At 35.9% G+C, this 12,216-nt stretch overlaps 1 protein-coding gene across 1 annotated transcript in view; it reads right to left on the reverse strand.

Moving 5' to 3' along the window:
- MCF2 (MCF.2 cell line derived transforming sequence) overlaps positions 1 to 12,216 on the reverse strand; it is a 110,331-nt gene that overhangs the window by 32,770 nt on the left and 65,345 nt on the right. The window contains 6 exon segments of the mRNA XM_017872189.1: positions 38 to 229; positions 2,082 to 2,201; positions 7,298 to 7,352; positions 7,354 to 7,407; positions 7,698 to 7,831; positions 10,750 to 10,899. Coding sequence (XP_017727678.1) covers positions 38 to 229; positions 2,082 to 2,201; positions 7,298 to 7,352; positions 7,354 to 7,407; positions 7,698 to 7,831; positions 10,750 to 10,899 — 705 coding nt within the window.

Here is a 12,216-nt window from a genome sequence, read left to right on the forward strand (position 1 = left end):
TTCCTTTTCAGAAATGGATCATTTCCCATTACACTACCTGCTGTAGGAGTTTATGCATTTTGAAGGTCCTGCTGAGTTGTATCCGTTTTGCTTTTATCTCATTAACCAAAATATCAGAAAGGTAACGTAGCTCATTGCACCTCTGGCAGATTAAATCAAGTGCATAATGGTGATTTGCTGCAAGCTTGTGTCCATGTAATATCACAAACTGGGCCTTTGATAACAGCTCCTGATTGTAACAAAGAAACAAAATAATGAATACATGATCTCTGAGCAAGAAGGATACATTGCCACAAATACAATTTGATGTCTACTCCTTCAGGCTGCAAAACAAAAAAAAAAAAAAAAAAAAAAACAACAACAACAAAAAAAAAAACACAAAACCTTACAGTTATCTTACAGTTATAATAATTAGCTGTAGCAGTGATGTCATTAGAAGCTCATGCATTTCTGGTTATAGAAACTGAAAATTTCACATCATACCCAGAACGCGGATGAGATTTTTTTCTTCTAATATGTGTGTATTTAGAATAGAACCACCTATAATAAATGAGGTATACACACCAGTCAAATGTATTTCATATCATCTCAGCCTTAGAAATCTCATCAGCGTTGCTATGTACCTGGACTACTTCACATACCTGAAGTCACAGGGTTTCTATGTCAGAAAAATGACCTTTAGTGACGTTGCCTCCACTCTGTCAACTACTCACTCCCCACAGTGGAGAGACTCAAACATAGTAGGAGTTCAAGAAATGTTTGTCAAAATAAAATAAATAAAACTGAAACCCAGGATGAGGAAGTGACTGGCCTCTCTACCTAGTGAGAAAACCAGGTTTAAAATGGAGAGCTGTTGTCTAATGGGTATACAGTTTCAATATTATAAGATGAAAAAGTTCTGGAGCTGTTGCACAGCAATGCGAATTTACTTATCACTACTGAACTGAACACTTAAAAATGATTAAGATGGCAAATTTCATGTTATGTGTTTTTACCACAATTAGAAATGAAAAATTATTACATGTAAAAAAATGAAGTCCCCCTTAATTTCCAAACCAGTTCGCCTCCTCTTTCTACTATACCATAGGGATATGTAAATTGTCCCATGATCACAGAGCTCTACAAGCATAATTCCAGAACTAGTTATCATAACTGTTGCTTCTTCAATATTTGTTTTCACATACTCATGGTTCACCCATAAATCTGCTTGTATGCTGAGAATTCATCTTAAAAGCATGGCCTTGCTCTCACATAAAAGCATGGCCTTGCTATCACATAAAAGCTAGAGTTTTTTAAGTATCAAAGCCATTAGTCCAAACTTTAAGACTAGCAGGAATAATGAAAACTGCCTCCTTTGAGTACTTACTATACAACCCAGTGCTGTGCCAGGCGCTTTATATACATTTAAATGAATATTCACAATTGCTCTGCAAAGTAGGTCATTTTATCCCCAGTTTATAGGTGAAGACACTGAAGATTAGAAATGAATTTACTCAAGGTCACAGATAGTAAGAATAAGTAGAAATGTCTACGTGAGTCTCCATTTAATTAAATTGCATATATCCTAAAGTGGGCATTTAAGGAATCATGTTCCTGTATGTTTCCATCATTTCCAAGCACCATATATCATTCTTGATACACATTTTTCTAGCTTCTCCAAAATAATTTATGCCCTTATTCCTATTGGTGGGCTTGAAACAGTTCACGCCATTGTCTCAGCGACCTCCTTTTACAACTACAGGATATATCTGTAGTGTCACCTCTGGCCTGCATTGAACAAAGCAGAATATAGACCAATATAATTGTGCCTAATATACAGAATGTTGTTATGATGAGAGGAGGGTGAGGGATAAAAGACTACAAATAGGGTGCAGTGTATACTGCTTGGGTGATGAGTGCACTAAAATCTCACAAATCACCACTAAAGAACTTACTCATGTAACCAAATACCACCTATACTCCAGTAACCCATGGAAAAATAAAAATAAAGAAATTAATAATAAGAGTCTATACTACCTACTCCCACCAAAAAATAACTATTATACTGTATAATATAGCAAACACCTAAAACACAATCTTACCTGAGAATTTTCATCTAAGTTTTCCAATTTTTTTATTTTTTGTTTTACTTGAGCTATAGTCCCTGTTACATCAGCCAGTTCTGCTTGTTGGTTTAATAGAAATTCAACTTCAGTCACAAGCTAAAAATAGGAAACAAAGAGGTTTTAAAAACATAAAAATTGTTCTTATGATCAAGTTTTATACAAAATGCTTTTAAATGAAAATATTGACATGGAGAAACTGCACATACAAAAAAAAAAATAATTGTATTGATTTTATTCCGAAATAGCTATAATCTGTTAAAATTTAACCTCATAGATATCAACGTGTACTCATAATTAAAAAGATCACCATGTACATGTGTAGGTTTGTGTATGAGGACATGTATTTGCATAAATGTATACATGTGAGGTATGTATAAATATATAGAGAGAGCCAACATCTAAAAATCTTACCTGAGAATTTTCATCTAAGTTTTTTTTTCATCATTCCCCAGCTCTCTGGTGAATTACCCTAAAAGCAAAAGCCCTCTAGAAGCAATAAGCACATCTCCCACCCAGATCTTGGTCTTTAATATCATTTCCCAGAAAAAGAAACCAGGGCTCCTCAAGGAAATAACTGATTCCAGGGTTGAGGCAGAATAGGTACAAGATGAACTTGGAATATATTTTTATGCCAGAAAGTAAGAAAGTGATTTATTTAAATGTGGGAGCACGTCACAAGGACACAGCAGCAGTTTGAAACACCAAAATACTCAAGAACACTAATAAATTATAAACCATCTAAAAACCAGGAATCAGAAAAGAAGCCAAATCATCTTTCTCTGCTGATGATATGATTCTATACCTAGAAAACACTAAAGACTACCAAAAGGCTCCTAGAATTGATAAACAACTTCAGGGAAGTTTTACGATACAAAATCAATGTACAAAAATCAGTAGCTTTACTGTAGTTTCTATACACCAACAATATTCAAGCTGAAAGCCAAATCAAGAATGCAATTTCATTTACAATGACCTACAAAAAGAATAAAATACCTAGTAATACATGTAGCCCAAGGAAGAGAAAAATCTCTATAAGGAGACCTACAAAACACTGCTGAAAGAAATCATAGATGACATAAACAAATGGAAAAAACATTCTATGCTCATAGATTTGAAGAATCACTATCATTCAAATGGCCATACTGTCCAAAACAATCTGCCGATTCAATGCTATTCCTATCAAACTACCAACATACTTTTTCACAGAATTAGAAGAACTATTCTAAAATTCATATGGAACCACAAAAGAGCTCAAATAGCCAGAGCAATCCTAAGCAAAAAGAACAAAGCCAGAAATAACGTATTACCCGACATCAAACTATACCAAAACAACATAGTCCTGGTACAAAAACAGACACTTAGACCAATAGAACAGAATAGAGAACCCAGAAATAAAGCCACGCACCTACAACCATCTTATCTTTTACAAAATCAACCAAAATAATCAAGGGGAAAGGACTCCCTATTCAACAAATGGTGCTGAGATAGCTGGTTAATCATATAAAGAAGAGTAAACTGGACCCCTACCTTTCACCATATATAACAATGGAACTAAGGGCATTAAAGATCTAAATATAAGACCTCAATCTACAAGAATCTTGGGAGAAAGGTTAGGAAACACCATTCTGGACATTGGCCTTGGGAAAGAATTTATGACTAAAATCTCAAAAGCAATTTCAACAAATACAAAAATTGATACGTGGAACCTAACTAAACTAAAGAGCTTCTGCATAACAAAAGAAGCTATCAACAGAGTAAACAGACAGCCTACAGAAGGGGAGCAAATATTCCTGAACTATGCATCTGACAAAAATCTAATATCCAGAATCTCTAAGGAACTTAAACAATTCAACAAGCAAAAAACTAATAACTCCGTTAAAAAGTGAGCAGAGGACATGAACAGATATTTCTCAAAAGGAGACATACAAATTGCCAACAAACATGAGAAAATGCTCAATATCACTAACCATCAGAGAAATGCAAATCAAATGAGATACCATCTCACATCAGTCAGAATGGCTATTATTAAAGAGACAAAAAGGAACAGACACTGATGAGGCTGTGGAGAGAAGGGAACACTGATACACTGTTGGTGGGAAAGTAAATTAGTTCAGCCACTGTGGAAGGCATCCTGAATATTTAAGAACTTAAGGCAGAACTACCATTTGACCCAGCAATCCCATTACTGAGTATATACCCAATGGAAAATAAATCATTCTATCAAAAAGACAATACAATTGTATGTTCATTGCAGCACTATTCACAATAGCAAAGACCTGGAATCAGCCCAGGTGCCCATCAATGATGGACTGGATAAAGAAAATGTGGTACAAATGCATCATGGAACACTATGCAGCCATAAAAAAAAAAACAAAATCATGTCTTTTGCAGCAACATGATGCAGTTGGAGGCCATTATCCTAAGCAAAGTAACACAGAAACTGAAAACCAAACACAGCATGTTATCACTTATAAGTGGAAGTTAAGCATTGGTTACACATAGACATAAAGATAGGAACAATAAATGCTGGAGACTACTAAAAGGGGGAAAAGGAGGAAGCCAAGGGCTTAAAAACTAACTATTGGATACTATGCTCACTACCTGAGTAATGGCATCATTCACATCTCAAATCTCAGCATTACACAGTATACCCATGTAACAAATGTACACGTGTATGCCTTGAATCTAAAATAAAAGTTGAAAATTTTAAAAATGAATAAGTAAAAATCTTTGAATCAAATAAATAAATGGAGAGAAGGGAGGGCTCTTGCTTTAGTAGAATGCCTAGTGTGGACTGATAAATGTGGACTGGACATGGGGGTTGAAAATAATCATTATTTTGCAACCATCATAGCAAAGATTTGTCCAGGCAAGCATCATCAGTTGATGCTAAATTTATGGGGAAATTTTGATGACAAGCAGGATATTTGCATAACCTTAAATTTTCTCCCCACACTTTTCCTACTAGTTAGAAGGGGAGTAAAAGTAGCTTTACAGTGGAGAAATTCAACAACACCCTGAATAGGTAATCAGAATCCACATTGACAATAAGAGGGAGGTAGGCATCATTCACTTAACAGATATGATCCCTTAAGAAGGACACTTCACTAATGTGGTATTCTAGTTGGTCATATATACTAAATAGAATCATGAGAAGATGTCCAACAAACTCCAAATGAAGGAAAATGTATTTAAAAAGGGCCTATGGCTAGGCATGAGTCCTTATAGCTCATGCCTGGAATCTCAGCACTTTGGGAGGCTGAGGTGGGAGGATTGTTTGAGCCTAGGAGTTGCAGACCAGCCTGGGCAACACAATGAGATCCCATCCCCACAAAACTTAAAAAGTTAGCCAGGCATGGTGGTGCGTACCTGTAGTCTCAGCTACTTGGAAGACTGAGGGGGGAGGATGGCTTAAGCCTAGGAGTTTGAGGCTGCAGTAGCTATGATTGTGTCATGGTACTCCAGCCTGGGAGACAGAACTGTCTCAAAAAAAAAGACTATATTTTTCAAAATGTCAGAGTCATAAAAGACAAAGAAAGGCTGTGGAAAGATTCAAGATTCTAGGTTCAAGGACACTAAAGACACAAGACAATGCAAGACTGGACCCTATATAGGATCCGATTCTGAAGGAAAAATAAATGCTATGAAAGACTTGACTGAGTCAACTGATAAAACTGAAATACCAATGGTAGATAATATAAAAGTATTGCATTCTTAAATGTACTAAATCTGATAACTGTACTACAGTCATATAACAGAATATCCCTATTACTAGAAAAAATGGAAGTATTTAGGGGGAAAGGGCCATCATGTGTGCAACTTACACTCAAATGGGTCAGAAAATATATTATTTGTCAGATCAGAAAAAAATATTATCTGTATATATATGAGGGAGGGAATACAAATAATAAAGCAAATGGAGTAAAATACTATCATTAAGTTAATCTGGGAATAAGGTATAAGGTATATGGGTATTTCTATTTGTTCTTATATTTGCAATCTTTCTGTAAGTTTATTGTTTCCTATGTCCTTTTTTTTTTAAGGCCCCATGTTTTCTAGACATACGGAACCTGTCACATGCACTATGAGATAAACCAACGTCATGAGATTATAATCTAAGAACAAACAACAATATTGATTAAGACAGGAATTATGCTTGGGGAGATCAGAACATAACCACTGGACAAGGATTTGGTATGGATGCATAATTAATAATGTAAGTTCAAGCATAATGGGTATGGCTCAGAAAGTGCTATTTTCATGTGTATTCAGTTGGAGATGGAGAAAGAAACACAAATACTAGAGGACCAAGAGCAACTTGACCTATTCTGTTCTTAAAGGGGAGGTTCATGGGGAACATTTCAATAGATGTTTGAATCAATAGGATCGGGAAAACACCAGAGGCATTCAACTGAGCCCTGTGGTCCAGAGTCAGTGCACCTCCAAACCTAACTCATGATGAGTAACTGAAACCTCTGACAAAGCAAGCTAACCGGCCCATTCACGGCAGAACAACCGTTGGGCACCTGCAAGAGAGAAGAAGTGAAGTTTCCCTTGACTCTCTGGTGAAGTATATACTATCAGAAGAGAGACTGGAGAAGATTAACATGACCGATAAAAGGAAAAGAAACTACAATCTATCGCATCTTGACCATATATGATCGGATTTTCCAGGAGGGGTCCAAATTGGAATATATTTTTATTATTTATTAACCTTATATTAATTTCATCTCCTCAGGTCTTTTCATAGGAATACAACTCCCTGGATCAGAAAATAAAAAGCTTGTAGGGTCATATTAAATATGTCAGCATAGTACATGGGGATTTAAAAACCAAGAAAGAAGCTGGTATTATTCCTTTGGAAAGCCACCTCATTAACCTTGAACACGCCTTTAGATCTAAGATAAATTGAAAAACAAACCTAAAAGTAGAGAGTAACTTGTTCCCTGTCATATATAATTGGCAGTTTGATACATTTCTCAAAGGAAATGAGTAAGCTGAAAAAGTAGAAGTCTCAGAATTTTAGTAGAGATTTTCTATCAGTCTAAGCCAAGGTTCCATTACTTTGCCTCCTTTTTTTTTTCCTTTTGTAGGCTATAAATGGCATCTTGCAAGACGGACTTCTCATGATTAAGGAGTAAAAACTCTGGTGTAATGAAAAAAGGTGTACAAAGAAATGATTTTAACCTGACCTGGTTGAAAATCTGCTCAAACTTCCATTGCAGATACTGCTCCATTTTAATTGATGTTTTCCCAAAATCCATCAAAAGCTGTTTCCATATCATGTACTTGAGTCAGCAACCTTAACAAAGAAAACTCAAATAAATTCCTAAATGCAACTATCTGTTTTGTAAATACGTAGATAAGCACAGTCTGGACATTAAGAATTATAGGCAAAGTCATAGCCCATGACACTTGGTTCTACCTGTAGAGACACACAAGCAAAATCATCTCTGTAGGACAACCTAGAAATAAGTTCTCAGATTTCCAGAGGTCCAGGAATATTTTAACACTTAACATATTGCAGCAAAATGTGTAATTGCCTTTCAAAATATAAAATAAGTAACTCTAAACCAAAAAGAGAGTACTCACTTATTAATAGTTTGCCAGTCACCACTTATTTGCTGATGACATTCTAGTCTTGAACTGACAGCTCCTTCAGTGTCAGGCACTTCCAGATTTGTTAGCAGAACTTTTCCTTCTTTGGTTACAGCTGTAATATCATTCTGTCCAAAGACACAAAAGGAGTATCAGCTAATTAGTAATCTAACCTGAATGATGTGATGGGAAGGAAGCATACAACTATGGCCTGAAGACTAGAAACAGTTAATTCTAGAATGGCCTTTGCTTTCATAGCTCTCTGAAAATTCACAAAATTTCAAAATCTCAGTGCCACAAAATCTAAAAGCTATGAAGATCCAAGAACCCCTTGCCTTAGAGATGGATGTTGCAATTAATGTTTTTATAAGATCCTCATGGGCAGAAGTACCATGTGCTCTATTTGTAGCCTCCTTCTCTAAGTGGTAGAAAGTTCCAATCCAGTCCATCCTATTCTGCTAATATTTTATTTATTTTCATTTACTTTTTTAGAGATGGGGTCTTGCTATGTTGCCCAGGCTGGACCCAAACTCCTGGACTCAAGCAATTCTCCTGCCTCAGGTTCCCGTGTAGCTGGGACAACAGATATGTACCACTGCACCTGCCACTGTTCTGCTAACACTTTTAATGAGCTCAAATAAAGCAGCAGTAGAACAATAAAAACCACCACAGTAGAAAGCATACAATTGCAAATAATACTTCATGCATACTCAGATACAGTTAAATGTCTTTGCTACTAATCTTTAATTGTTACCAATCACTCCCTGCCTTAAGTCTTATTTCACTTCACATTTAGGTTTAATTAATTCATCAATAAGTATATGCCTCTATTCAGAAGGGCTTAAACTCAGTGGGTGGTGTAACAATATAGACCTTTCTCAGACATCCAAGAGTGATTTAAGATTTCTTTCAGGTGGTGCAAGAGTCCCTTGAAATTGTAAGCAAAAGTTTTGGTGTACATTTATTCTGAGAACAGATTCCACGACACCATCACCAATATGGGGAATAACATCAAAATTAAAAGCCAATATTTATGAAGGACCAGCAAGGCACCGAACATTGTTATACATACATCACTTTCTTTGCCTCATTTCATCTTCACAACAATCCTACGAGGTATGATGCATCATCAACCTCATTGTAAAGATATAGAAACTGCAACTCAGAAAAGGTAAGCAAATTGCCCAACAACATGCAGTTCATGAAGAACAGAGCTTCTTTCCTTGGACAGAGTTTTGTTTGTAGACTGTGATTCAAGAGGTCAGTTTCTTGCAAATCAAACCACAACGAGATACCATCTCACATCAGTCAAAATGGCTATTATTAAAAAGACAAAAAATAACAGATACGGCGAGGCTACAGAGAAAAGGGAACACTGACACATACTTGTTGGAGATGTAAATTAGTTCAATCACTGTGGAAAGCAGTCTGGAGATTTCTCAAAGAGCTTAAAACAGAATACCATTCAACCCAGCATTCCCATTACTGGGTTTATACCCAAAGGAAAACAAATTGTTCTACCAAAAGACACATGCCCTCATATGTCATTGCAGCACTATTCACAACAGCAGAAACATGGAATCAACCTAGGTGCCCATCAATGGTGGACTGTATAAAGAAAATGTGGTACATATACACCATGGAATACTATACAGTCATAAAAAAGAATGAGATCATGTCCTTTGCAGCAACATGGATGCAGCTGTAGGTCATTATTCTAAGCAAATTAATGCAGGAACAGGAAACCAAATACTGCATGTTCTCACAAATGGGAGCTAAACATTAGGTACACATGGACATAAAGATGGGAACAATAGACAGTGGGGACTACTAGAGGAAGGAGGGTGGGAGGAGGGAGAGTGTTGAAAAACTACCTATCTGGTACTATGCTCACTACCTGGGCGACAGGATCATTCATACACCAAACCTCAGCATCCCACAATTTATCCATGTAACAAACCTGCACATGTACCCTCTGGATCTAAAATAAAAGTTGGAAAAAAATTCAGTTTATCTTTTTAATTTAAACACATATCTCTATATACAGCTTTAATCTTCTAATGCACACAGCATGTCTATTATCAGATGAAAGAGACGAGTTATATGAATGCCCAGTGCTTGTTCAGATTATTCTTAAATTTTCTGAAGAAAGTAGATCCAAAAAATACTTGCTGATTATCTGAATTGCACTTCAAAATCCTTCACAAAGCAGCACTCCACAAAGACCTGGGTAGGAGAGCACAACCAATTTGCAACCCTTGGTCTACTGTAGGAAACATCAAGACCTAGTATTCTGCAGAGAAGAGAACTTAGAATCAATTGAGCAATGTTAGCCTTGGTCACAATGCTAGCTCACAGCAGAGATGGGACAAGAAACTCGGCTTCCTGACTCCTCATCAAAAATAAAAAATACAGTCATACATCACTTAATGTTGGGTATATGTTCCGAGAAATGCATTGTTAGGTGATTTCATCATTTTGTGAACATCACAGACTGCGTTTACACAGACCTAGATGGATAGCCTAGTAGACACCTAGGCTACAGGGTATAGCCTATTGCTCCTAAGCTACAAACCTGTACAGCATGTTACTGTACTATATACTGTAGACAGTTGTAGGCATACTGTAGGCAGTTGTAACACAATGGTATACATTTGTGTATCTAAACATAGAAAAGGTACAGTAAAAACATGGTATAATCTTATGGGACTACTGTCATATGCAGTTCATCACTGATCAAAACAACCTTATGCAGTGCATGACTGCACATAGTAAAACAAAACAAAAGACTATATTTCTTTTTCTGCAGCATTTATAAGATATTTTTAAATAACTTCTCAAATTAATACACCATTTACAGAGGGGACACTTAGGTCTAACATATCCAGGACAGTCTTTTATAAAGTATATTTTTATAGTTTTAAAATATATAAATGTCTTTTATCTCCCTTTATGCAACAGCCAGTGTAAAATGGAGATAATAAACACCTCTCTAGAAAAAGGAAGACCATGGAAATCTTTTGTTTGTTAGCTCTATCAGACATACCTTCAATAGATGATACCTTTCTGCACGAATTGCCAAAATTTCTTCTATTGAGGGAATATCATCTGGTAGTTCTGTCTCAGCCAGTTCAGTTCCAAAGGACTGTAACATCTGAGCCATTTCTTTCACTGTGAGGGCAAAATTTTCTATAGCCTGCAAAGAGCCGGTGATGATTTTAATTATATGGTAACTCTGTGAGCATATGAAAAACTAGATCGGTCATTGTATTTGTTTTATTGGGGTGTAACAGCAAATACATATACCATGAACTCTCCTCTGCTAAAGAAATATGGTATTGCTCTTGGCAATCAACTGTTAACTCTTCATCTAAGACTCTAAGAAACTGAAGGAAGTTTAAGAGTCTTCCTGAATATATTTTTTCCAAATTTCTAGACTTATTTCTTAGACACTGATGAAAACTATTTCTTAAAGATGCCATGTATTGAGTAATTTGTTTTATTTTCTTGAAAATTACAGTGTTTTCCTTATTCTATAAACTCTCCAATTGGCAAAATTGCCCTACAATAACTTTACTTCTGAAGAGAGATGAGAACAGTAAAGTCACTTTATATTTGTTTATTATCATTTGTGAATAAGCATTAGCATTCCAAACAAGGTGACAATTGAAGGAAATGGGGGAAAAAACTAGTCACAACAACCCATTTCAAGCACTATAGAATATTTGGAATGGCGGTCCCAAAGCCTTTGTTGCCATAAAATGGTAAGTAAGGTTTTGTTGTTTATTTTGTTTCTAAAATCAGTTACTCTGAGAAAGAAGGGCAAAATGTAGAGACCATATGACCATCTGTTAACCATGCATCTCAAAATATTTGCTTGTTTATTTATAGCATTACAGGTTATTAAAGGCTAGGCACTGCTAATTTTGGCAATACATCTTCATGTGAATGAATGAATTGTTGAATGAATGCATTGTTAAATGAATTAATGAATGAAATGTTGAGTGAAAAACAAGTATGAGGAAAATGGAATCCTAATTTAATGGGACATCATTAATTTCTTCAGCAGGGTTCCCCTATCTCTGGGATTAGAAGTCAAGATACTTATATACCACAGACATACTTGGGAGGTGCAGGGCGCTTGCCTATTTGTAAATTTCTAAAACAGAAGTACACTCTTTGCTACAAATCTAAAATGCCTCAGAAGCATCACCAGGACAATGAGATTAATAATACTACTTGTATTTATTGACAATTTGCCATATGCTAGGCACTGTGTAAAACATTTTACTTTTGCTATCTCATTTAGTCTTTTTAAGATCCCTATGAGGTAAGGTATTATTAGTCCCATTTTACAGTTAGGAAAACTAAGACTCAGAGAGGTTATGTATATTGCCCAAGGTCATATAACTAAAAATCAGCAGGGTCAGGATTTGAATCCAAACCCTTCATTTCTTCAAGTTACTACATAGCCACAGGAGGGAATGGGGAGAGTATGATCTCCTTATTCCCT

The sequence above is a fragment of the Rhinopithecus bieti genome, unplaced genomic scaffold (genome assembly GCF_001698545.2).
Source record: "Rhinopithecus bieti isolate Rb0 unplaced genomic scaffold, ASM169854v2 scaffold_7062, whole genome shotgun sequence".
In the NCBI taxonomy this organism is placed as follows: domain Eukaryota; kingdom Metazoa; phylum Chordata; class Mammalia; order Primates; family Cercopithecidae; genus Rhinopithecus; species Rhinopithecus bieti.